The sequence below is a fragment of the Protopterus annectens genome, chromosome 16.part0, assembly GCF_019279795.1.
Source record: "Protopterus annectens isolate FY-2018-M chromosome 16.part0, PAN1.0, whole genome shotgun sequence".
NCBI lineage: Eukaryota > Metazoa > Chordata > Ceratodontiformes > Protopteridae > Protopterus > Protopterus annectens.
Window position 1 is genome coordinate 377405062 of NC_056750.1, and position 25302 is coordinate 377430363.

The 25302-nt window shown below is 34.9% G+C and overlaps 1 protein-coding gene across 1 annotated transcript in view; it reads left to right on the forward strand.

Annotated features, from left to right (window-relative positions):
• Positions 1-25302, forward strand: part of LOC122790600 — a 358557-nt gene that overhangs the window by 184053 nt on the left and 149202 nt on the right. Inside the window, exon 5 of the mRNA XM_044058127.1 lies at positions 24354-24550. Coding sequence (XP_043914062.1) covers positions 24354-24550 — 197 coding nt within the window. The remainder of the gene's footprint in view (positions 1-24353; positions 24551-25302) is intronic.

Consider the following 25302-nt stretch of genomic DNA (forward strand, 5'->3'; position numbering starts at 1 on the left):
GAATAGCAAGACAATTAAAAGATTATACATAACAAGAAGGCATAAATGAACATATAACAATTCATCTAGTGATAACAACCTTCATGAGATTTTGATAAGTTATTTAGAAATAAAACATACACCATATGTACACTATATACAAGTTAGGCAACCTGAGGGAAAAAAAAAATATTTAACATTAACTATTTAATATGTTTAAAACCTTTTCTAACACAACCTTTCTAATAGCTTTTTTTTTGGACTTCCACCTAAGTATCTTTGAGCATCAATAAATGTAAAAGCCATTTTCTGGAAAGTAACCCATTTTAATTTAGAACGATCAATCCAATTTTGTATTATATAAAGTTTTAGTAATGAGCAAATAAAAATGATAACATGAATATCAACTTTTGAAAGATGAATCAATGGAATATGCAGAATAGCAAATTCCCGTCAACGTGGATTTTTGATATCCCATTTTCTGCAGTCTGACTTTCAAAGATGTCCACAATCTGTGAGAAAAATGACATTACCATAGAATATGAAGGAGGTCTGCTTGGGGATGAGAACAGCATGAACATGAAGGGGACTTATTTGGGTTAAATTTGTTTAATTTGATTGGGGTAAAGTAGGCATCATTATTAATCATTAATTGTGTGTATGCTAATTTTTTAAAAGGGATAAATTCCTTAGTGTGTCTAATAGCCAGGACTTTCTGAGATTCTGACAATTGGGAATTATAATTCAACCAAACATTAGATAAAAGACAGTTGTGGTCCATCATTAAAGAATTAATTAATTTATATGAGTTTGAGAGCATTTTATCAGATGATGAAAGTATTTTAATAATCGTGTTAAGGTTTTTCAATTGTGAGTCTATGGGGACCAGAGATACAAATTTGTTTTTAATTATTGCTCTTAGTTGTGTAAGAATTGGTGAGTAATTCCAGTTTACTTTCAATAACTTACGCCAGTCAGATAAAGGCAAGTCAAGATATTTCAAAACATCTCCTACTTTTAGATTTTTAATTAAAGGATAGTTTGTTAAGTTCAAAAGTTTATTGTCCAATAATATATTTGGGTTTAGATGAATTGGCTGAACATGGTGCGAGATCTTTTCTAGTTTACACATTTTGAGTAAGGTTTGGAAATCTCTAATCTTTTGTTTAAATACTGTAGATATATTTTTAATAAATAAACTATCCAGAGAGATAAAGGGAATAGCTTCAGGATTTAAATTATTAGAAATGACATAATTATACCATAATTCTATCCATAAAGAGTGATTTGGATAAGAAGTGTTATTGAATTTAGAGATAGTAAGAAGTTTATTGGATGAGACAATCAAATAATAGAGATAAAGATTAGGTAAACCCAAACCTCCCTTGTCTTTCGAAAATGCCAATCTAGAATAGGAAATTCTAACAGATTTAGGGAACCATATGAATTTTGCCAAAGCTTTATTTACAGACTCAAAACATTTTTTTGAAATTATCTGATCAGATGATGAGAATTGGTAAAGAAATTTAGGCAGAATATTCATTTTAATAATGGCCACCCTTGAAAGAAATGAAAGGTTTAGATGCTTCCATCTGTCCATATCAGACAATATAGAGTTCCATAATTTATTAATATTATTTTGAAAGGAAGATTTATTATTGTGTTCTAAATTGATTCCTAAATATTTTATATTATAAGTAAACTGAAAATGATCGTCTGGAAACAAAAAAAGATTTGTGTGCTAAATGATTTAAGGGAAAAATATGAGTTTTGTAGAATTTAAAAGATAGTTGGAAACCAAAGAAAAATAATCAATAGAATTCATTATCTTTCTGTAATCAGATAATGGAGTTTGAAAGTAGATTACTAAATCATCCAAAAAGCAGAGAAATGAATATTAGTATTAAGAATTCTAGGGATGTTATGAAAAGTATTTTGAGTAATAAACAATAGCAAAGGTTCTAAGTAAATGTTGAAAAGAAAAGGGGACAATGGACAACCCTGTCTTGTTCCTTTAGTGATCTTTATCGAGCAGAAAATTGACCATTAATGTATAGTCTAGTAAACATATTCTTGTATAAAACTTTTAAAAATTTATAAAGAATAAGGGAATATTAAAACATAACATAGTTTGAAATAGAAAGTTCCAACATACTCTGTCAAAGGCATTTGATGCATCTATAATCAAAGCATATATAGGGTTTGGATTTTTCTTAATGAGATGAAGTATAGTCTCTAAAGATAGAGTATTATCCCAAGCATGTCTCTGAGACATAAAACCTGATTGATCTGACGAGATAATTGAGGGTAAAATCCGTTTCAATCTGTTAGCCAGAATAGATGACAGAATCTTAATATCCACGTTAATTAAAGAAATGGGTCTATAATTTACTGGGTCAGATTTATCTTTATTATTTTTTAGAATTAGAATGGTTTTGGATGTGTTCCAATGAATATCTGAGATATCATTAACTCTTATATGATTGTAAACTTTAAATAGAAAGGGAAGAACTACCAATTTGAAAGTTTTGAAAAATTCTGGAGTAAAACCATCAGGTCCCGGAGATTTACCCAATTTAAGATTATCTATTGAATCCGAGATTTCTTGTACTGATATAGGGGTAGAAAGTAGTTTTGCTGATTATCATTAAGTTTAGGGAACTGCAAAGAGTCTAAAAAGAGTTTTGAGTGATTATCTTTAACAGAATTAGAAGAACCTGAATATAACTCAGTGTAAAGAGAGGTGAAAAGTTGAATAATCTCTTCATCAGTATTATATAATCTGTTATTATAAGATAAAGATGTAATATTTGGATTTCTGAAGTTAACTTTAATAATTCTCGCTAACAATTTAGATGGAACCTGGGCCCACTCTGAATATGAAGCAAGTAGCTTTTGTTCAGCTAAGGAGAGGTTATTTTGGTGAAGCAGAATTAAATCTTTCTGACAATCAAAAATTTGTTTTTCTAAAGTAGCATCATAGTTCAGACTAAGATGATTTTCCAACGAAGAAATTCTTGATTTTAAGAATTCCTCTTTCTTAAAGTATTGTTTTTGAAAAAGCAGCTTTACTAATAAATAAACCTCTTAATCTTGCTTTACATGCAGCCCATTGTATGTCATAAGGAATGTCTGATGATTCAAGACTATTCACCACTTCATTTAGGATTTCTGAAGCTTGTTTGCAAATATCTTCATTTGACAATAAGTTATTATTTAAGGTCCACTTATTAAACATAGTTTTATTTTTGATATTGGGTTTTATGTTCAATTTTAGTGAAATTCTTGAGTGATCCGAAAAGAATCTGTGTTCTGTAGTAAAGTCCACAATATATTTTGAAATATAATCTGAAATTAGAAAGAAGTCTAATCTGGACCACGAATGATAGCACTTAGAATAATAAGTATATATATCATTCTTGTTTATATTTTTAACAGTGCGGAGGGGATCTATTAAATTATATTCTGTCATCAAATCATTTATAGCCAGAGTAGATTGAAGATTATAGGTGACAGTGGAGCGGGAACGATCAATTACAGGGTTTATAACTGCATTCCAGTCACCACCCACTATAATATAATGATCCTTATAGGATGCAAGAATATTGTAAATTTTTAAAATGAACAAATGTTGTGAATTATATGGGCCATATAGATTTAAAATTAATAAGGGTTTGTCCAAACCAGCAATAGAAGCGGTAAATAAGCACCACCTCCCCTCATCATCAAATTTCTCATCAATAATATTCCCAATGAATTTTTGTTTAATGATTATAGCTACACCTCTGGAGTTAGATGAGTCACCTGAAGCTATAATCTTTTTGATCCATTTTTTTTAACTCTTTATTCCAATCAATAAGTGAAATATGGGTCTCTTGAATAAAACAAATGTTAGCCTGTGATTTAAAGATCATATGAAATAATAGTGACTTTTTCGCTTTATCTTGAATGCCTCTAACATTCCAAGAATCTAAAATTATGTCAACAGGCATATTCTACAAGTATAATCATTATTGATGCTATAAAAGTGAACTCAAGGTGCAAATCCAACACAACATTAAAAAGAAGAAGAAAAAATAAAAGAAAAACAGTCTTTAAGTATTCAAGCAAGTCATCAAATAACATTTGTTGAGAAAAAAGAAAAAGTTTTTTAAGAACCATGAAATGTATAATAATAACCTTTATCCTAACCCTAGTGCCTACCCACCAATCCCCTGTGATAAAGGAAGAGCAGAAGAACATGAAAAAACATTGTAATTATAGATAATAATAACCTCAAGTTAGAATACAAATTACTCAAAGGAAGCCTAACATAACATAAAGTCCGAGTAATACTACTAAAAATATATACAAAATTAACTAATTTCAAGACGTCCAACATGCTTAATCCCTACTTCTAATACTAATCTAAAGCTCCTATCCTTAAATTGAAATTTATAGTGATTAAATGTATTTCCTCAAGTATTTCAAGAGAAAGAGAAACAAGTAAATAATAAATAAATCACACTCTGCTTAACTAGAACACTCTATCATAAGAAGTAATACAATTAAAACTGAAAGATATGTAAGATAACATATATAAGTATAACAAAACCAACTGGTAACATTATAATATAAGTAAATAAGCATAGCATTACTGAACTAAAGATAATAGTCATGCACTATCTACTGAACCTTCTTTAGTACTTTAGTGATAATTTCATTAATCAACATGACCATTAGTATAATAAAAGCACTAATACCTGTAGAATGAGTATTTAGTTATAGTTCAAATAAAGCAAAAAACAACTACCAAGCAACCATATCTCAAAATGAAAAACAATTCAGTCTGGAGATGCATCTATTAACTAGATAATAATAGTACAGGAACTATTCAAAATGAAATATTATAAGCTGTAAGGTTTTAACACTAGTTAATATACATGAATAAAGTATAATTATATTATTAAATAGTAACTTAAACAGCATCATATATATTGGACTGAATGTACAACAATGTGCATACATATAATTTTAAATCTACTTTTTGAATATTTTACTAATGACTCTGTTAGGTTATATAGCCATACTATTCTTCTAAGCTATAGATGTAACATAGCAAAACAGCATGAAAAGACAAGGCTTTTAAAGTAAACATTTTGAAAATCTAATTAAAACAGAAACAAGCAAGCTAAATGCAGTAAATCTAAGGGCTTAAATATATACATGTAGATTCAGCTAATCATATTAAAGACAGTTATTTCAAACCTTTCAAATAAGTAAAGGCTTTCTTAAACATAAACTACTAATCATAAATATCACATCCAGCCTCTGAGAAGAGAGAGCAGAGAATAGAAAGAACATGAAACTTTCATATGAACAGGTATACTTTGTAACATTTGTCAAATTAAACACTTCAGTATAATATAAAATATTGTATGAAAAAATATTCTGAATAGGAAAATATGCTCATTTCTTTACACATCCTTTAGAATTTTAATATATAAAACTAACCTGTTCATTTGTTTCCAGAAACATTTTCACTCTGCTTTATGAAAGTAGCAGCTTGCTTTGAAGTCATGCAGACACACTAAAAGTCACTTAATATATTATGTGACATGAATCTGTTTAAATTTAAAAAGCAACCTTCATTTATGAAGAGAAAACACTTTAAATAATAGCCAGATCTATTAAAAAGTTAGTGCTATTGAATACTTGTTGAAAACAAGCAGACTTGTGTATTTGAAACTGTCCTTCTTTCCTCACAAATGATGACATCACCATCCATCTCAGAGAGACTGTAGTGTGCATGTTCATGCAGAGCATCAGCTGGAACTCTGAGGGGAAGATTTTCTTGCTAGAATGTTGAGATGGAATGTTTTTCCCTCCAAAAATCATTTAGCTTACACAGAAGGCTGTAACTCCAAAGCTTGTAGTAAAATTAACATATTATCTATTTACACAGCAAGCATATGTGAGAGAAAGAGAAAAAGTAAATACAGGAATTTAAATGCTTCTATTAATCCACACAAATCTAACAAGCATATATCCTGTCACTGCACACTGTCACACCAAATCCATCATGTGTAAATTACATGACAAGTTCTTAAGGTAATATAATTATGTCACACCAGAATTACAAATCATGTAACACAAATACTGTCAGATTAAAGAAAAGAAAAGATCAAACCTTATTGTAATTCTTTAACAGTAGAATATTAAGATACAGTGTCAGGAAGCTTTTAAATGTTTTAAGAAAAATGTCTTTTGCATCTTTAGGATCTGAACATACAAATCTTTTGTCATTAGCTGTGAAAGACAAGGTATTAGGATATGCCATTCGAAATCTAATCCCTCTTTTATCAACTCAGCACAATAGGGGCTAGTTTTTGTCTATTTAATTTGATCTGTGCAGGAAGATCTTGGGAAAATGATAGTTTGTGAGACTTCCATATGAATTGTTTCTTTGTTTTAGCAGTTTCTAGGATCTGGAAAGTGTCTTGAAAGTTTAGTAACTTAGTATAAATTAACCTTGGTGTGGAAGAATCTTGCTTTGTACGCAGTGCTCTGTGTGCTCTCTCTACAATTATAGATTTTGAAGAAGCTTCACAATTTAACAGTGTTTCAAAGATATTTTTAGTCACAGATAACAAGTTTTTATTGTCATAAGATTCAGGTAAACCACGAATAATGATGTTATTTCTTCGACTCCTGGCTTCCAGATCCAATATTTTAGCTTGTAAATCTGAAACAGTTTTATCTCTAGATTTAAAGTCACTTTCCAATAAGTCTGTTTTAACCTCCAAAGCTAAGATTTTATTTTCAATAGTAACAATACTATCATTTATTTGCTTTAAAGATTTACTAAAGTCTGTAAACTGTTCTGAAAAGTTTTGTATAGCACTTTGGATTGGTTTTAATGCTATTTTTAGTTCTTCTAAAAGGAAATTTGAGCCATTTAAATCTTTATTACTTACATTAAAAGTTTCTGTAGGTTGTCTAGATGATTTCAGTCTTTTTGAACCTGAATCTTTTTCAGGAGAGAGCATTGAAGTATATTTGGCCTTTGTAGGCTGAGTCTCCATGGAGTCAGATTTTGTAGCCATGCCCAGAAATGGAATGCAGTTAGCAGGATACCAGGAACCAGGAACAGACTGGAGCAGTAGGTGTCCCAGCAACAGAGAGACCAAGAATGTTCTGAGGTAAAATAAATCCCAGGATAATAATTCCAGAAGAAAAAATAATCCAAATGCGTAGAAAAAGATTTATAAAATCTTTTAGTATAAAAATTTGAGGAAAAAGGTTGATGTAAAGTTGTAAAAAAAAACAAAAGTTAAATAGCTGTGAGGAGCTCAGAGAGTAAGGACTAGACTAGTCGGCGGCCATCTTGGAATCTAGTAAATCGAATCTTAAATTAAACTGAAAGAAATGCTAATAGTGTATCACAGGGTTTAGCTTTGGATCCTAGTCTCCTGCACTTTTTGTTGGAAACATTGTAAGTAAACTGGAGGAAAATGTGCCTTTCAGCGTATGACATGAAATCATGCAGCAGTGTCAGTACAGTAGGAGCTGAACAGGGTGACAAGAAACTTGTGGTCACGTATATATGGAAGCTTAACTCTAACATAGGGGACCATCACTAGTAGGTCTCTGATTGGGTTCATCTTTTTCCCTAAGGCTGGGCACCCTCATTGGTGGATCCGTGACAGGGCTCATCTTTTCCACCAATCACAGTTTAGACAATTTCTGAGAAGCACCCACACTCAGTGGCACATACGTCTAGTAGCAGTGTGAGTTGTGATGTTATCTACTGATAACTTAAGCATACCTAGCTCCTGAGCCCACCAGTTCATGTCTGTCACTTGCACAGTTCTGGTGTCATTCATGTTGCATGTTAGAGAATAGCTCTCATATTCTAGAAGCAAACCTCCAGAGTGTCCCTGTAAGCTACAGTTCAATAGTCAAAGCATGCATCTGTATTGCCCTTATAACCTGGAAAAGAATATGGAGTGAACTTCTGCTGTAACTGTTAGCAGTTCATTCCTGTGGCCTGCACATTTTGAAAGAGAAGCTGGTGGCCTAACCTCACTAACAAGAGAATGCTGACTGAAAGTCCATAATAGGGACTCAGAGACAACAGTCTCAAGTGCAGCCCTGGGTCACAACTGGAGCTCCAGCAAAAGGAGTAAGGAGCAGGCATTAATCTCCTTGCCCTCCTGGAGATAAGTAATTTATTGAAATAGCTTTGCAGACCACCTAGACATTCTTAGCTCATCCTTGATAAGTGAGGATTTGAGCCTGTGATAGTACTCCACACTGGAAAATAATGCAGGACCCAGAAAAATAACATTCCTGGCTGTTACCCTAGCAGTGAGATACATCCTGGGTGTACGCACTGTTCAATCCCACCTTTATCAGCTTGAGCTAAGATACTTTTAGCTTTATTCCAAGTTGCAGTTTCTTGAGACACCTGTCAATGGCTTAGGAGTATTTGAGGTTGAGAGTTGCCTTCCTTGAATCTCCAACCAGGCCCATTAAGTCCACTACTTCAGGTTGGGGGGTTATACTGAGTTGTCTTGTGCCAGGACTTATATTGTAAGGCATAGACATCAAACAGATGACTGATATCTGCTTGGCTCTTGACTTGCATGTGTGAGACCACACCCATAAGTTGTATGGCTTGATATCTGTGTCGGAGTTGGCAAAGACTCCCTTGCCTGCATGCTGTCCATAGCAGGCATACTCCTGGGTACTGGATCCTTGTCTCCCAACTTCTAAAATGCACCTCTTACATGCTTGCCTCTGTACAAGATCATCTGAGAGCCTCACATGCAGAGGACACCTTCCCACTCAGGCTCTTATGAGGAGTCTTGGAACTTAGAAGGCAGTGTGTCTTAGACTGACCGTTACAAAGTGTGCTTTATAGACTGGCTTCTGGCACCAATTCCTTTCCACCAAAAGGCACATGAATACATGCATAAGTAGAAGAAAGGGGAATCCATAGGTTGTCACACTTATGGAGACTGTCACTAATAATGTCATTATTGTAGCCTGAAAGCACCTAGATTCCACTTATTTAACCCTCAAGAAAGTAGTTGCCCTTTACTACTGTCATATTTCTCTCATGGAGCATTTCCACCAACCTTCTGTTATTCCTTGAAGAGTGAGCTATATATTAACCATCTGGGACTAAGAGGACTCCATCTATCTCTCAAATTCCCCTCCTAATTTGATCTGACAGCCAGTCTGCTGTGCAGTATGTAAACAAGTAAGAGGTCATGTGCTCACGGCCACTATGCAGAAGACATTGTATTTCTGGAAATGGGTCATAGAATGAAGCATCACTGTCGCAGCATTTCATATCCTAAGGATATAAACATGCTAGTAAACACTTTGAAGTGTACTTTCTTTGATGAATTCCGGTCTTCACCATCCTTTTCAGTACAGAAAGGCAAAGAGAGGTTGCAGTGGTTGTAGTTTCCATCCTACTGCAAAGGAATGCCATTCCCTGTGAATCCACACTAAATTAGAAATTTCAGAGAAGACATATCAAAACTTATCCTTCTCAACCTGAGTGGCCAAGAAGGGTGTGGTTTTAAGCTGTCAAGAATTAGTCAAGGGGGTTCCTAGAGTTGCAATGGCGGCTATACGTGTCAGTGCCTGGCTCCTGCGTTTGATCCCCTGAACCTGCATGATTTTCTCGCTGAAGTTTCATACTTGTTTGAGGCTTCTAGAAGGGCTTCCACCAGACTGACCTGTTCTACCAAGTTCTCCTTTTGGGGAAGTCATTACCCGGTAGCACACTATTTCATCAGATTACAGGTAGTTTATCTATGTCTATCACTAGTACATGCATGAGGGCTTTTGTTATTACATGATCAAGTTGCTTGTTAGCTATTTCCACCAGTTCTGATCTTGTGGAGGGCAGGATTTGTGGCATATCACTAGCTGATTAGGGTCTTTCTTGAAGGAGTGTTTCATCTCCACCAGCCTTTGAAGAATCAGTCTGTTATGTGGGATCTAAACTTCAAGATTGACTGCCTTACCCATACCCCATTCAAACTTGCTGGTTCAGCACTATTGACTTTTGTTTCATGAAAGTATCCCACATTTTCAGGATTTCAGACCAGCAAACCATCAGGGGTGGGGAACACGATCTTGTCTTTTACAAGTATCAGGTATTAAAATAAGTATTGGGTTTCTGTCAGGACTAATCCACATTTCCTTCGAAAAGTTATTTCTAAGTTGTTTCTGAACCATTCCATTCCTCTCCATGTTTTCTTTGCAGAAGGTAAAACAGCACTGTACCCACTGTATATGTACCATCTGCTTAGGCTTACCTGAAGCTGGTACATGAGCTTTTTTAGTATGAACTGTTGCTTATCTCCTTCACTTCAAAGAACGTAAACATGCAGTTCCAAACAAATCCTTTCCAAGTGGAAAGCCAACTGCATAACCTTTAGTCATCATGTGATAAACTACCCATTGGGAAGTTATGCTGTCAGGGTCTACTCCACTCGAGGTATGCCTGCTTCCAGTGTATGCATCAAAAGTACCTCTACTGTAGATATCTGCAGTATGGCCATTTGGGTCTCTGGTGCATACCTTAAGCAGACATTACTGCTTCAACAGGAATCAGGCTTCTTCTGGTGGCAGTATTCTTTAGGATTCAATGTTCTGAACCTTATTATGTCGGCTTTTGTACAGCTGTTTCCATCTTAGTGAATTTATTGCTCGGGATCAACACATTCACTGAACCCATCAAGTAGGGTCAGCAATGTTAGCTGTAGCAAATACATTCTTACCATATCAGTTTGTCTGTGAAGGAAATACACTCAATGAGTCTTAAATACCCTTCCACTGTCTCCCTGTGTTTGCACGGCCAATCCATCCAGAACTGGCTGTTGGGAGTTTCCTGTGAGTTGAGGAAATACATACTTGTGTATTACTTGTTAGTTGTGTACATAGTCAAGTTTTCATTATTTCTGTATTTACAAGAGAATGTGCTCAGTGTTGACTGAGCAAGAACTGGTAAGCTGAGGATCTAGCCTGCCTTAAGTAATCAGCAAATGATAAAATCATACGTACTTGTGAGAGGTGTTGTGGCCTTAAGCATAGGAATTTCTGAGAAAAGGCAATGCATTGTGACTGGTGACATGTTTGAACCCGGTAAATGACCCAGCAGAGGATTCCCTCATTGCTGAATTGTTACATTAAGAGCATGTCTGTAAACTCTAATGGAAATACGTACACGAAAGTTGGTGACAAAATTATTTGTTTAAAATACTTTTATTTTTAATGAGTTAATTTAATTGCAAAATGTTATCATGTTTGCAAATTAATTCTAAAGTAAATATCATAGACTTTTGATCATATTTATGTATTTAATAATGATTCAAATCATTTAATACAAAATGCAAATAAAACAAGAAAATAAAAAACTTATTTAAAATATTGCAAATGTAAATTATGGCTAATCCATATGAAAATAGAGGTCATCTTAATGTTTGCCTTTACTGTTCAAATAATTTGAATATTATCAGTGTCAGTTTCATATTTTTTCCAACAACATATCAGATTTTGTCCAATATTTGTAATTCAGGTTTCTAATGTGGCTGCAAACTAACAGCTTAATTTCAGCACAACCAGAGTGAAAACAGAAAATTCAGAAAATAGAGCCAATTAATTTGTCTAATTGGGTACATTTCAGTTACTGGCTAGTAAGTGCACTGTCTGGATGCCAGCAAAAAAGAAATTTAGAGAACCTGAAAGAAAATCAACCACAAAAGGTGAGGAGAAACACTGGCTGGGAAGAATCCTCCCTTTCAACAAAAAAACAGTTCAAGCTCCAGCTTTGGTGCAAGACCTGGCTTTCAGTAATCTAGAGGAAAAAATAAGTCAGATGTGCTCAGATGTTATTAAAATAAACAAAACACTGAAGGAGTATGTCACCTCAAATAACAAAAAATGGAAGAAGCTTTAAACAGATATTCAGACGAAACAAACTGATAAAACTGCAAAAAATCAGAAGTCGAAATGAAGAAAAGGCTGGTTGAGTATGAGACTGTTAAAGAAATGTTTCAAAAAATGGTGGAACTAGAGGATAGAGAACATAGGGAAACCTTGATATTTTCTGCTATACCAAAGAAACTGGAAGGAACAGACTGTAGTAATTTTGTGAAAGCACAAATAAGCAACTAGACGGTTATTCAGCTATTTTTGTGTGTTATATGGATACTAAAGTAAATATGAGCCATTTTTGCCCGTTCTTCTTTCTTTCTTCTTGTTTAGTGTTAAGAAATGTAGGCAATGCAATGTAAAAAGAGAAGAATGCCTGGTCAAAAGCATGTTCAAGATAATAGGCTGCAACCTTAGGTTGTTGAAGTCAGACTCAGGTTGAAAAAGTACACAGAGCTTGATATAAGTAAAACTGATAAACGTTTTCTTACTTCTGCATAGGGGAATGACTGGATTATGTCCTTTGGCTTCATCTAACAAGTTTTAAGTAGAAGCAAGTAAATAAAAGCACATTGAATGTAATGAAAAGTTTTCCGGGGTCTATATTAGAACATCGAAGTTTTGGAACTTGAATGCTCTAATATCGACACCTAATAAGCGAAAGCTGAAAATAGCGAAGTTTTATATAACCAAATTCTTTCCTAGGGAAAGAATTTGGTTGTCCATTCCTGTCGCTTCACTATTTTCAGCTCTGTGGTGGAAAGTTACGGTTGGGTTCAGGTAAGTGTGCGATTCTATGGACATGAGGGGTAGGGTGGGATAGGTGAATCAGGGTTAGGGTGCGGGTCAGGTAAGTGTGCGAATGTGTGGAAGTGAGGGTTAGGGTAGTATAGGTGAGTTAGGGTTAGGGCGTGGGTGAGGTGTGTGTGCGATAGTGACAGACATTAGGGTTTGGGTTAAGGTAAGTGGGTAGATAGTGGTGTATGTACAGTTTAGTGTAAGTTTAGATGTAAGATTTTAGGTATATGTGTGTGGACTACTGTTTGTTTGGTGTGTTTGTGTTGTGTGTATGTGTTTTGGAACAGCAATTTTTTTCCCTAGGAAAAAATTTGATGTTCTAAATTTTCGGTCTTATCGGTTTTCGGTTACTAGGTGTCGATATTAGAACATTTGAAGTTCTGAAACTTCGATGTTCTAATATAGACCCAGTTTTCCTTTAGCAAACAAATGTTCACAGGGCAACAAGTGAAGCATATAGCCGAAGACAACTGTTTATGTGATTCTCATGTTCCTATAGAGACAATTTGATAAGGGGGTGATAAAAACAGAATGCCTTTTTTTCAATGGCTAAAAGATCATGTTTTCTGAAAACATTCAGATTATTTTCTACATTTGGTAGAGTAAAGATAAGACAAAACAGACAGCACTTAAAGTAGAAGCACAGACTGTACTATGTGTCTTAGCATTGATAACATTCATTATAGGTTAATTAAAGCCTGTGAATATAGCTCTCAATCTGGAAAAAATGTTGCTATTCCATGTAACACCAAAGCTGAAAGTAGACTTTTTTTAAAAAAAAAGCTGGTTATAAATAATAGGAGGGAATAGTAACTTCTTAACATACTGGCAACATTTTCCATATTATCTTTGAATGTGAATGGTCTCAAAGATATATATATATATATATATATATATATATATATATATATATATATATATATATATATATATATATATATAAAATAAAGCGTAGTAATCTATATTAAAAAAAATGCAGAGTGCAAATAGTTATGCTACAGGAGACATGTTTGAAAAAAAACTGAGCATTTGAATTTGGTAAAGAAAAGATTTCAGGATGGTTAGTCAGTAGAATGTCTGGGACAAAGAAAAAGGGGAGTACTTATATTAATTGCTAGAAGAACTCCTGTAACAATAGTAGTAGGAAAAAAGATACTAATGGCAGAGTTATAGTAGCAAGGGGCTACTGGCAAGGGAGGAAGATTATGCTGACATGTATTTATATTCCACGTAAAACTGCTACCATGGAGCTTAAGAAAATTCTGGGGGAAGTAATCAGCTTTCAGCAGGGACTATTACTTATAAGTGGGGATTGGAATTTTATTTTCAGTAGTGAGGATGTATCTCTGGGGCCTAGAATGGAAAATATAACAAAAGAGTGTAGATTTTTGAAGAAATTTATGAAAATATTTGGTATGGAAGATGTGAATTTAGTAACAGGCACTTGCAGAGAATTTCCATTTTATTCCCCAAGGTACAAAACTGGAGTAGACTAGACAGAAATTATATCTTACAGGAAAGTGCGTTTAATTGAAAGTTTTGATATGCATCCAATAACTATTTCAGATCACAGGCCAATAATAACAAATAAAAATGCAGGGCATGAATTAAAAATGAGAACTGTCACTAATAATACATATAACTAGGGAGTGGGACAAAATGAAAGTGGAGTTTAAAAACTAGGGTAGAAATGAAAGAGATATGGTTAAGAAGTAACAAGAATTATTCTGTGGGGCTGAAGAAGGTTAAAGTATTGTACAATAGGGGTAATCTCACAGAACAAGAAGAGGCGCAACTGCAGAGTGCTAAAGATAAAATAAGGGACTATACCTGGATAATACGCAGGAGATTAGAAAGATTGCTGTTAAGCAACTGTTTTTTTATAGTAATTCCAGAGCACAAATGTTTTTAGCACAATGGCTCGGGCAGCAGAAAGTAGAATGGGTTGTTGTCAAGCTTAGGGAGCCTATAAAATGAAACTAACCAGAAATCCTGCAGCGCTATTAGAAATATTTCATAAATTTTATGAAAATTTATATAAAGTAGAAAAATTTGGAAATAAAGAAAAAGTGCAAATAGAAACGTTTATGGAAGAATTAAATATGCTAAAGTTAGATGTAGATGAGACTTAATTATTAACCATTAGGATAGATGGACAAGAGATAAAAATGGTGATGTATAACCAATCTACAGGAAAGTTTCCAGGAATAGATAGTATTCCTGTGGAAGTTTGGAAGCTAGGAGGATGAAAGTGATAAAGTTCTGGAAGGTTTTATTTAACAGTACTTTAAAAGGAAGAGATGTACCAACATCCTGGAAGAAAGCTGTGGAGGTTGTCATACCTAAATATAGTAAATACCCATCAGATCCAGCCTCATATTAGCCCATTTTGATTCTAAACCACAATTGTAAAGTCTTTATGTCTATAATGGTTAACATAATGGAAAAATGTGATGCCAAAATTGATAGGCATGGATCAGTGTGGTTTGTGAAGGGCAGGCAAACATTTGACAACATTAATGGAGCAAAGATGATCCAGAGAGAAGCAGAATTAAAAAAAATACCACTGTTGCTGGTGTGTCTTGATGCAGAGAAAGCATTTGACAGAGAAATATGGGGTTTTGTGAGTAGGGGAAAGGAATCATTAGAATTCCCTAACAAAAAATAAGGTTAATTAGGAGGATATATGAGGGATCAGAGATGAAAATTAAAGTGTGTGGGATTCTCTCTAAGTTCTGTTTGAACAGGGGAGGCAGGCAGGGGTGACCTATTTCTCCTTTATTTATGTTATATTCAGATCCACTGACAAATAAAATAAGAGACTCAGAAACTCAAGGGTGTAATTGCCATGGTAATCAAGAAAAGTTGGCTTTATTTGCAGATGATATTATTTTGTACTTGATAAAAGCCAGAAAAGGACATGTCAGTGTTGTGGAATATTCTAACACACTTTCAAGTCTTTTCAGGATACAAAATTAATGACTATAAAACAAAGGCAATAGGTGTAAACTGTGTACCCATACATGAATTGGTTTAGCAATACCCATATTTATGGGGACATTATAAAATGAAGTACTTAGGAGTATGGGTTAATAAGGAGTCTGTTATAGCAGCTAAGGATACATGGGAAGAGACTAAAAAGATAATACAAAAACCTGAGAAAATGGAAGCTCCGTTTTATGGATATGGGTAGCAAGGTAAAAGTAGTGAACATGTTTTTAGTCCCTTTAATTTTATACACATTTCAGGTATATTTTTTGTCAACCAGATGAGAAGCTGTAGATAGCAATTAATAAAAACTTGAAGGATTTTATTTTGGAGGGGAAGAGGGCAAGAGTCAGGTGGGATAAATTGATCCTTCAGTAGAACAAGGTGGTTTTGTTTTACCTGATTTGAATGGGTATTTCAGAGCTACACAACTCCTACACATAGCACAAGCAAAAAGCGATACTTCAGAGGGATGATGATAAAACTGGGAAAGCTCAAGAAATAAGGAGAGACAGGTGTTCTGGATACAGGCCCTTCATCAGAATGACAGTAACCACACAAATAGTATATTCATAAAGAAGCAGAACGTGCTCTAAGAACTAAGCCAACATGGGAAATGGAGAAAGGAGATTCTGCCAGTTGGCATGAATGCAACTAGGGGTACAAAGAATAAACAAGAGGGGGCTGGAATTTACTGGAGAAAACTGGCAAATAATCTAGGTATTGGGAGAAAATAATTCGAAAGGGCAAGGTAATAGAGTGGGAAATGGGTAAGAATACATTTGGACTGCAAGCTAAAAATTGCCTTCCCTATCACAGAACAGAGTACAGGCAAAGAGAAAGGAATAGGTGTATCCTAAATGAAAGACCAGCACTGGTAGAGTTTTTAGTAGAATCTAGAAAAGTAGCTGCTGTTAGAAAAAGGTAATTAGTAGTGCATATAAAATATTGCATGATAACTATGGGAATCAATCAGAGGAGGTTAGAAAGGATTGAGGCAAGAGACTGGATAAGCAATTCACAAAGAAACAATGGTAGGATATCTGCATGTGTCCATAATATGTGAAAAGTCTAGAAGATTTAGGATTTTTACTTGGAAGCGTTTGCATAAGTATTTTTATATCCCAAGCAGACTCCAAATAATTTTTCTTCTGGTACAATGTAAGCATTGGAGGTGTGATGGGGAAGGAGGAGGTAGTTGGGAGAACATTTTGGGGAGTGTAACGAGTTGGAAGACTTTAAAAATTCCTTGCAGATTACTCTGTCAGAAATACTGAGTGACAATGACTGGATAGATTATAAGTGATGTATAATATTTGCAACTGAAAATATATCAATATGGTTTGTTTTCATTTATATAAATGCATGATTGCCTATGTCATAAGTGATAATTCAATAAAGATGTTTCTTGTTAAAAATATTTGTAATTCACAATATCACCATTGCATCTTAATTTCAGTGAACAACTTTCTTTCTGTTGGAATACATGCAAACATGTTAAAGAAGTCAGTAAAAATTGTAGAGAGAGGCTTCTTTCAATTCCTTGTTGTACATTTTCTTGGTATGTCAATAATGCACCAAAAGAGAGGTACTTGCTCATTTTAATATGAGATGTAATTGGAGCATTAAGTAATATTTATATGTTTTAACATAAAATCTAACCTGTGGCAATGGCGTAGAAGGAAGGTCGAAGAAGAAGGATAAAGCCCTGTCTATGGTCAAGGTGACCTGAGTTTGAATAGCTTCTTGGGTGACTGATGGCATAGGCAGGGAGGATGAGCAAGTCTGTTCTGGCAGGGTGCACGCTGCTGTACGGGGGTATGGCTAAGTCTCATGTGGAGGCACGGGCAGTACATTCACACAGCACTTTGAATGCCATTCCCTAGGATGGTATGGGTAGGTGGTGAGCAGAGTCTGAGGCAAAAAGGTGACCTAGCATGATGCTGCTGCAAGAAGCTTCTATTTCCTCATCTGCCACCAGCATGTACTGGAGTTAGTCCGAGGGTTGCTGTTTGGGTTTGGTAATTTGGATGAATGGGGAAAATCTGAGGAAGAAGTTGGTGGTCCGCTCCAGGGAGCTAAAAATGCTGCAAAAACATCTTTAACATAAGTTTGTGTGACCAAAGAGCTTGCAGAAAATCTTGAATGTGAATCATTAATTTTTAATTAATCAGATTTAAATTATTTGTTTACAGTCTGCTTTAGGATTTTTATGATATCGCCAACAGATAATTCTGTGAGTGTTGAGCACTTCAGCTAATGCATATGAAGTATAAAAGGCCCTGTGAATAAATTTCCGTATAAAAATCTTTCAGAAGAGAATAGTGGTAGATCTGCTGTGAGATTTCACACCTTTTTGATATCATTTAAACTATGGTAGATTGATTTATTGATATGATTCCAGTACAAGTCTGGATTACGAGTTTTGAATTACACAACACTGTACATACATTTGACAGATAGAATGCGCAGTTTAGTTTATTATTTGACATAGGAAAATCAACTTAATCTGAATTAGGAATATATTGCACTTATTTTCTTAGTAAATTTGAATGATAAATGTCTCGATGTAAACTGTATGTATGATATCAAGTAGTTTATGTAGTATGCAGAGGTATTTTAAATTTGGAAAAGGAGTTTCATCAGTGGCAGTTTTTTTATGTTAGTGAACTAAAAGTATTTTTATTAATTGTAATATATCCACGATTTATACTGTAACAAGCAAAAGGCTGGGTATAAGCAATATAACATTGTGATCTTGGGCTGCTTGGGGAAGATGTAAAACTGTACTGGACATATATGTATAATAAAATGAAATATAATAGTTTCCTCTGTTATACAGGTGGAGATCTAGATTAATTTTCTTAATTGATGCTGCAGACAATGTAATTTCCTTTTTCTAAGCAAACAAGCTAGAAAATAGAAAGCATGGACATCGTTAGCAATATTTAAAAATAATTATTTCTTGTATCAGTAAATCTATTAGCTGTTGTTTTTCCAACATCAAGTGACAGCTGTGGAAATAGTGACTCTGCAGTTATAGGCATTTAATCAGGAAATGACTGAAAAATCAGCTCTGGGACATTTATATAAGGAACATCATAATCAGTATTTAAAAGGGAATAGGCAAGCAGTTCAATTAAAATAAATTGCTGTAATTAAATCAAAAGGTGCTTCAATAAAGTATTAGTTTAAGAGTGTGCACACTTATGCAACCAGCTTATTGTATGTTTTTTATATTTGTCCCCTAACACATTTGATTGTTTTTCAATTGAATTGTATAGGTTATAGGTCACATTAAAGGTGGGAAAAGTTTTGAAATGATTTATTGTGGACTCATTTTTATATCACATAAACCTGACATTTTAACAGGGGTGTACCTATGAACTATGTACCCAAACATGAATTCGGTTCAGCAAAACTCATATCTGTAGGAACATGATAAGTTGAAGTATTTACGTGTACGTATTTAAAATGATTCTATTATGGCATTTAATGATATGTGGGAAGAGACAAAAAGATCATACAAAAACTGAAAAGTTGGATGCTCTCAACTATGGATATGAACAGAAAGAAGCAAACAGTGAAAATGTTTCTAGTCCATCTAATTTTATATACAGACCAGACATATTTTTATCAACCAGAAGAAAGATTCTGGACCTTTATTAATAAAGAGTTGAGGAATTTATATGGGAGGGGAAAAAGGCAAGAGTTAAGTAGGATACGTTGGTTTTCCCTGTAGAACAAAGTAGCTTAGGATTACCTGATGTGAAGGGATACTTTAGAGCTGTGCAGTTCAGGCTTGTGTACATAAAAGAAGCTGAAGGATAAAATAAAAACTGAGGTTATGGAGTACCTGCAAAGGGAAGGATTCAGTGCAGAAAATTGAATGCAGAAAGCACCACAACAGGATAGAGCAATGGATATCCAAATTAAGGGGAAACCAGTGGAACAGGAAGCAATTGATCATGTGCCATATAAAGATATATTGGAGCCTTCCACAGGAACCAGTATAAATGTTCACTTAAAACTAGAAAGCAAGGGAAGGAACATGAAACTGTGAAAATTCTGATGCAGCCAATGTTGAGGAGTGATAGGCCAGTGAGTTCCCATATGACAGAGGAACGGATGCCACAGGATGAAATTGGGGAGAAGGTGCCACAGGAAGATGCTATAGAACTCACTATAGAATGCCCACAGGAAGTGGAAAAAAAGGATGTGCCCTCAGTCTGGAAGAAAATGAACTAAGGGAAGACTTGCTTGATTTAATGGACATAGATATATTAAGATCAATGAAAGAAATAGCCTGCAGAAGGTCAATAAAAACCTCAAAAGTCAGAAGTCTGATAAAACAAATTAATGCAGTAATTAGGACTGTCCAAAGAGATCCATGCAATATAGCAGAAATAAACAGGGTGTATTACTGTGCAGCTAAATTAATAACTGATACAGTTCTACCAAAAGAACACAGGATAGCAAGGGAAAGGAAGGGGAGAAATTGAATACCATCATGGAAGTATCAAATAGAGAAAACTATAAAGCAATTAAGACAAGAAGTGTTACTGTCAGAAGATTATATAAGAGGGAATAGATCAACAAAAATAGTAAGAAAGGTGTGATAAAAGCAATGCGCAGTATTAGAACAGACCAGGATCTGTCATGCACTGTTGCAAATAACAAACTAAAATTTTCAGCACAGGCAGAAAAACTTAGAAGATACACAGATAAATATAAAGGAAAAGTATAAAATAAGCAATTTATTGATGACCCAAAAAAGCTTTATAGAGAATTGTGAAACAGGGTAAAAGGAATTGAAAGACTGCCAAAAAAAAAGAAGAAATAGATATATCTTGGAGAAGTATTTATGAAGATCTGTGGAACATAACAAAGCTACTAAATGGATAGAATAAGTAAAAGAAAGAATAAGAAGCTTAAAGGTGCAGGATGTGAACCTGCAAACTATCCTAAAAATTATGGCCCAATAACTTGCCTTCCGATGACATATAAACTTTACATGGGAATTGGTGCTGACAGAGTTTATGGTCATTTAGAAGAAAACTCAGTTATGACAGTAGAAAATAAGGGCAATAAAAGAAAGTCATATGGAACAAATGATCGTTTTTTGTTAAATAAAGTCATACTGGAGAACTGTAAAAAGGGAAGAATTTAAGTATGGCAGAGATTAAGTATAAAAAGCATTTGATAGTATCCACATTCACGGATAAAAGAGTGCTTAAAAATGTATAGATACACCCTACACTGATCGACCACATTACAGTGACCATGAAACAGTGGCAGACCACTTTGCAGTTAAGCCATGATAAAGAACAGATTATTATACCAGAGATAAAAATTCAAAGGGGGATATTCCAAGGTGACTCTTTGTCACTGCTGCTATTCTGTCTTGCCCTTAATCCATTAAGCTGTTTACTTAACACCTTAGGCCATGGCTACAATTTGGCTCCTAGAAAACAAAAAAGTGTAAAAACTTCTCATCTTGTCTTTGTTGATGATTTAAAACTGTATAGTTCATCAGATGAGGAACTGAAAGCACAGCTGCAGGTTTTTAAAACTTTTTCAGATGATATAAGAATGTCATTTGGTATTGATAAGTGTGCAAAAGCAACCTTTAAAACAGAAAAACTGCAGCACCAAGAAAACATCAGTTTGGTACAAGAATGTGATATAGAAGAAGTTGAGCAAGAGGGAGTGTAGAAATATTTAGGAATTGATGAAGGATCAATAATAAAATATGAGCAAATGCAAATAAAACTTAGTAAGGAATAGTTTAGAAGCCTTAAATTAATTCTGAAAACAGTGTTGACATCTAGGAACAAAATCCAAGCGGTAAACCAATTTGCTTTTCCTGTCTTAACTTACAGTTTTGGAGTGACTGACTGGCCCCAAAACATGTTGGAGAGATTAGATAAGAAAAGAAGAAGGATGCTTTCCGCTTACCAAATGATTTATAAAAATCAGTGTATACCAAGATTATATATTCCCCTTCAGAAGGAGGGATGGGCCTCCTTGAAATTGATTACATATATAGATCTGTAATTGTGAGACTCCACACATATCTGCTGACCTCACAAGACCCAAATGTAGTAAAAATATTGAAACATGAGGAGATTAAATCTAAGATGGCTTCTCTGCTTAATTTAGCAGAAGTATATCGACATCAAGTATGAATGGAAATCAAACCAGAAGTAGATAAAAACAGGCTGCAACTGAATGTGCCAAAAAACAAAAGAAAGAATATAAGGTGAAGGACCAGATGAGAAGGCAAGAAATGTGGAAAAAGCATAAATATAGAAAACTTCTGGAAGAACCTCATGTTGATCAGGAATGAATGCAGGACTGGTTAAGGAGAGGCAAATTTAGACCAAGAGATGAAAGGTTAATATTGGCAGCCCAAGATAATGGGCTACATACACCCTGGTTTACAAAGTCCATTGAACATGTGGGAGAAGCAGACAAATGTAGGTTTTGTAAACCCAAACTGAAAACAGTTGCACACCTTGTTACTGGTTGTGACATGCTAATGGCAGAAGGACTGTATACTAAAAGGCATAATAATGTGGCAAGACTGTTGCACCAGGGATTGTGCAAACATTACAGTATTTAAGTAGCTGAAAAACACTGGAAACATGAGCCACAAAGCATCATAGAAAATGATGAAGTTTATATCACATGGGATCGCCCATTACCAACAGTTCAAAAGATGGATGCTAGAAAACTGGATGTAATGGTCCATGAAAAGAAGACAAAAGTAGCATTGATCATTAAAATCGCTACACCCAGTGACTACAGTGTTTTGCACACAGAGAGACACAAAGTCATAAAAATCTCAGGATCTGCAGGCAGAAACAAGAGCAATCTGGAAGAAAGATACTCAGACAGTTCCAATACTAGTAGGAGCAATGGGCCTTATAAAAGAGAATCTACAGTTGTATTTGGATATGTTACCAATCCATGTAACCCCATACAAGTTGCAGGAGGAGTCATTACTGCGCACATTGCGGGTGCTGCAAAGAACACTTTTTGGCTGACATCAAAGATTCAAACAATACTAACTTCATAAACTTTAATCATACTTTAGTATTAGAAACCCAAAAGATATGGAGAAATAAAAAGTGAGGAATATTATATTTGTAAAGTAGCAGAAAGTATTCTAAGAATTAATACAAATGGGAATGGAGAAAAGAGTATGGATATAAAAATAGGCAATAAGTGGCTGAAGTTTCTTGGAGAAAATTAGCAAAGGAATTAGTAATGGGAGCAAATAACTATGGAGGGGAAAAGTAACAGAGTGGGAGGAAGCCAAATGGAAGTTTGAACTGCAGGTTAGAAATTGCCTTCCCTTCCCTGCCGGACATTGATAACAAAGTACAGGCGAGGAGAAAGGGATAGGACAATGCTAAGTGAAATACCAACTGTGGTTGAGGTTTTAGTTGAAATTAGAATAGAATATGCCATTTAAAAAGGGATAATTAGGACAGGATATAAAATATTGCATGATAACTAAAAAAAAAATCAGTCGGGAAATTTTAGAAAATATTGGGTAGAGAGATTGGAAAGGCAATTTACTAAGGAACAGACATATGTATGGCCCCAAGTATGCAACAAAGTCCAGAAGGTTTAGGATTTTTGCAAAGAAGTGTTCACATAGGTATTTTTATACCCAACTGTAAAACAAGGAAAAACCACTGAAACCAATACCAAAAACCAAAAAAAAGCGGTTAGGGCACACAGTGCACTTCATCTTCCAGAAATGTCTGTGCTGCAGGAAATTAATTCGACAGGTTCTACCAAATGATGGGCAGGTTCTGCAGCCCAGCCTGTCTTGTCACTCAGAATTCCTTTTTCACCTGTGACTTGGCTGCTTAGTTCTTATTTTTCTAAATATTCCTACTAAATGTATCATAAAATAAAAAATACAAGGGATGGAAGAGCAGGGGAAATGGAAGGTAAAAGGAGCCCCATACTTTGTCAATACCTGTATTAAAATTAATCTAAATTAGTATTACCCTTTTGACAATCCAACATTACAACAGTATAATCGTGTAGTTGAAAACAATATAGTAAGCAAAAAATCATTCAGACATAAGCCATTTGCGTATGCCTACAGTTAAGCTAATTAAGAAATGATGGAACTTTCAGGTGAGAGGCAAAATGAAAACGTACTAAGTAAGCTTGCATATTTCGTACTATAGATGATATGTTTTGGTTCGTAACATAAGTAAGTAGTAGGCAAGAAGGGATATTGAGGGTAGAGCCCTCAGTTGATCTTTTAAAAGAAGTCCAATCATGTACTCCACATATAAGCTACCTTAGGAAGCGTGAGCAGTTGTTATGTCTCATTAGATATTTATTGAATTTGTGGAGAAACATTAGGCAGTCACTGTTCATTATGCTAGCTAGTGGGAGATAAAAGAGCATGTACCAGAACTGTATTTGTTTTTTTCCAGTGCTTAGATTTGCCCTTCTTGTCTGTATAACATATTATGACATGCCTTGGTTAGTCCAGCTTGGCTGTGTTTTTCTGGTTCCTTAGAAGCAGCTGTAGGGTTGAAGTCAAGGTCATCACAGTACGAGTAGACACTTTTCTTATATCATAGCCACTAATGAGCCTTTTACTGTCTCTCTTTCAGATTTCTGCCTTGGAAAATATGATTGCTGGTGGAGATGCAGGCGGGAGCAGGAATGCTTGTTTTGCCCTCAGTTGTCTGGCAGCGGATAGGCATGGCCACAGGCATGTTATGCAGAGTGCTGTGCTGCCAACGCTACTGAATACCCTCTGCCACTTGCTACAGGCCGAAGACGCTGAATCCATCTGGTTTGCTGCAATGTGCGTAACTTTTCTGTTACACTGTTATTTAGATAACAAATATTTATATGCAGTGGGTTAAATTGTCTTGTCAGCAAGGAACAGCTTATGCCTCAAGATGGTTTCTGCTGTTTTGAAGTGAAAGTTGCACAACTGTGCTTGGAATGTGGATCACATAAGATTATGTACACATAATGAGACAAAAGCATTGGACAGCAGTTAGTGTAATGGCACAGATGCTGGTTTTCACAAGAACAGCTCTCCTTCCCTGGGCCATGTATAAGTCCCTGACTGTGTCTTTGGCCTCTCCTATTGTATATACTAGGAGTACAGCAATGAGAAGCTGACACAGTTGGGAGGAATATTCACCGAAGGCAGGGATGTTTTATGATATGGATAACATGACAGCATGTTAGTCTGTGTCACAAATAAAACAGAGATAAGCATGAAGGATTTGTCATGTTTGAACAGTGAATGTTTCAAATACACTATTGTCCTGTGATCTTAAGTTGTGGCAACCTTCCCTCCTGAGTTGTAGAGACTGGAGTTGAGTGCCTCCTTAGTGTCCAGTGAGCTGCAGTCATCAACTGGTCAAGGGATGACAAACCAGGGTCACTCCTAGTACTTACATTAAGAGGGTGATAGACTAAGAGATACAAAAAAGGCTAGCAACATAGACTTCTTAGACACTGCAAGACAGATAATGTTAACTATAATGATATTTTCTGTGACTGACAGCACTGATTGCCACTATTCTGAGATAATTTGACAGC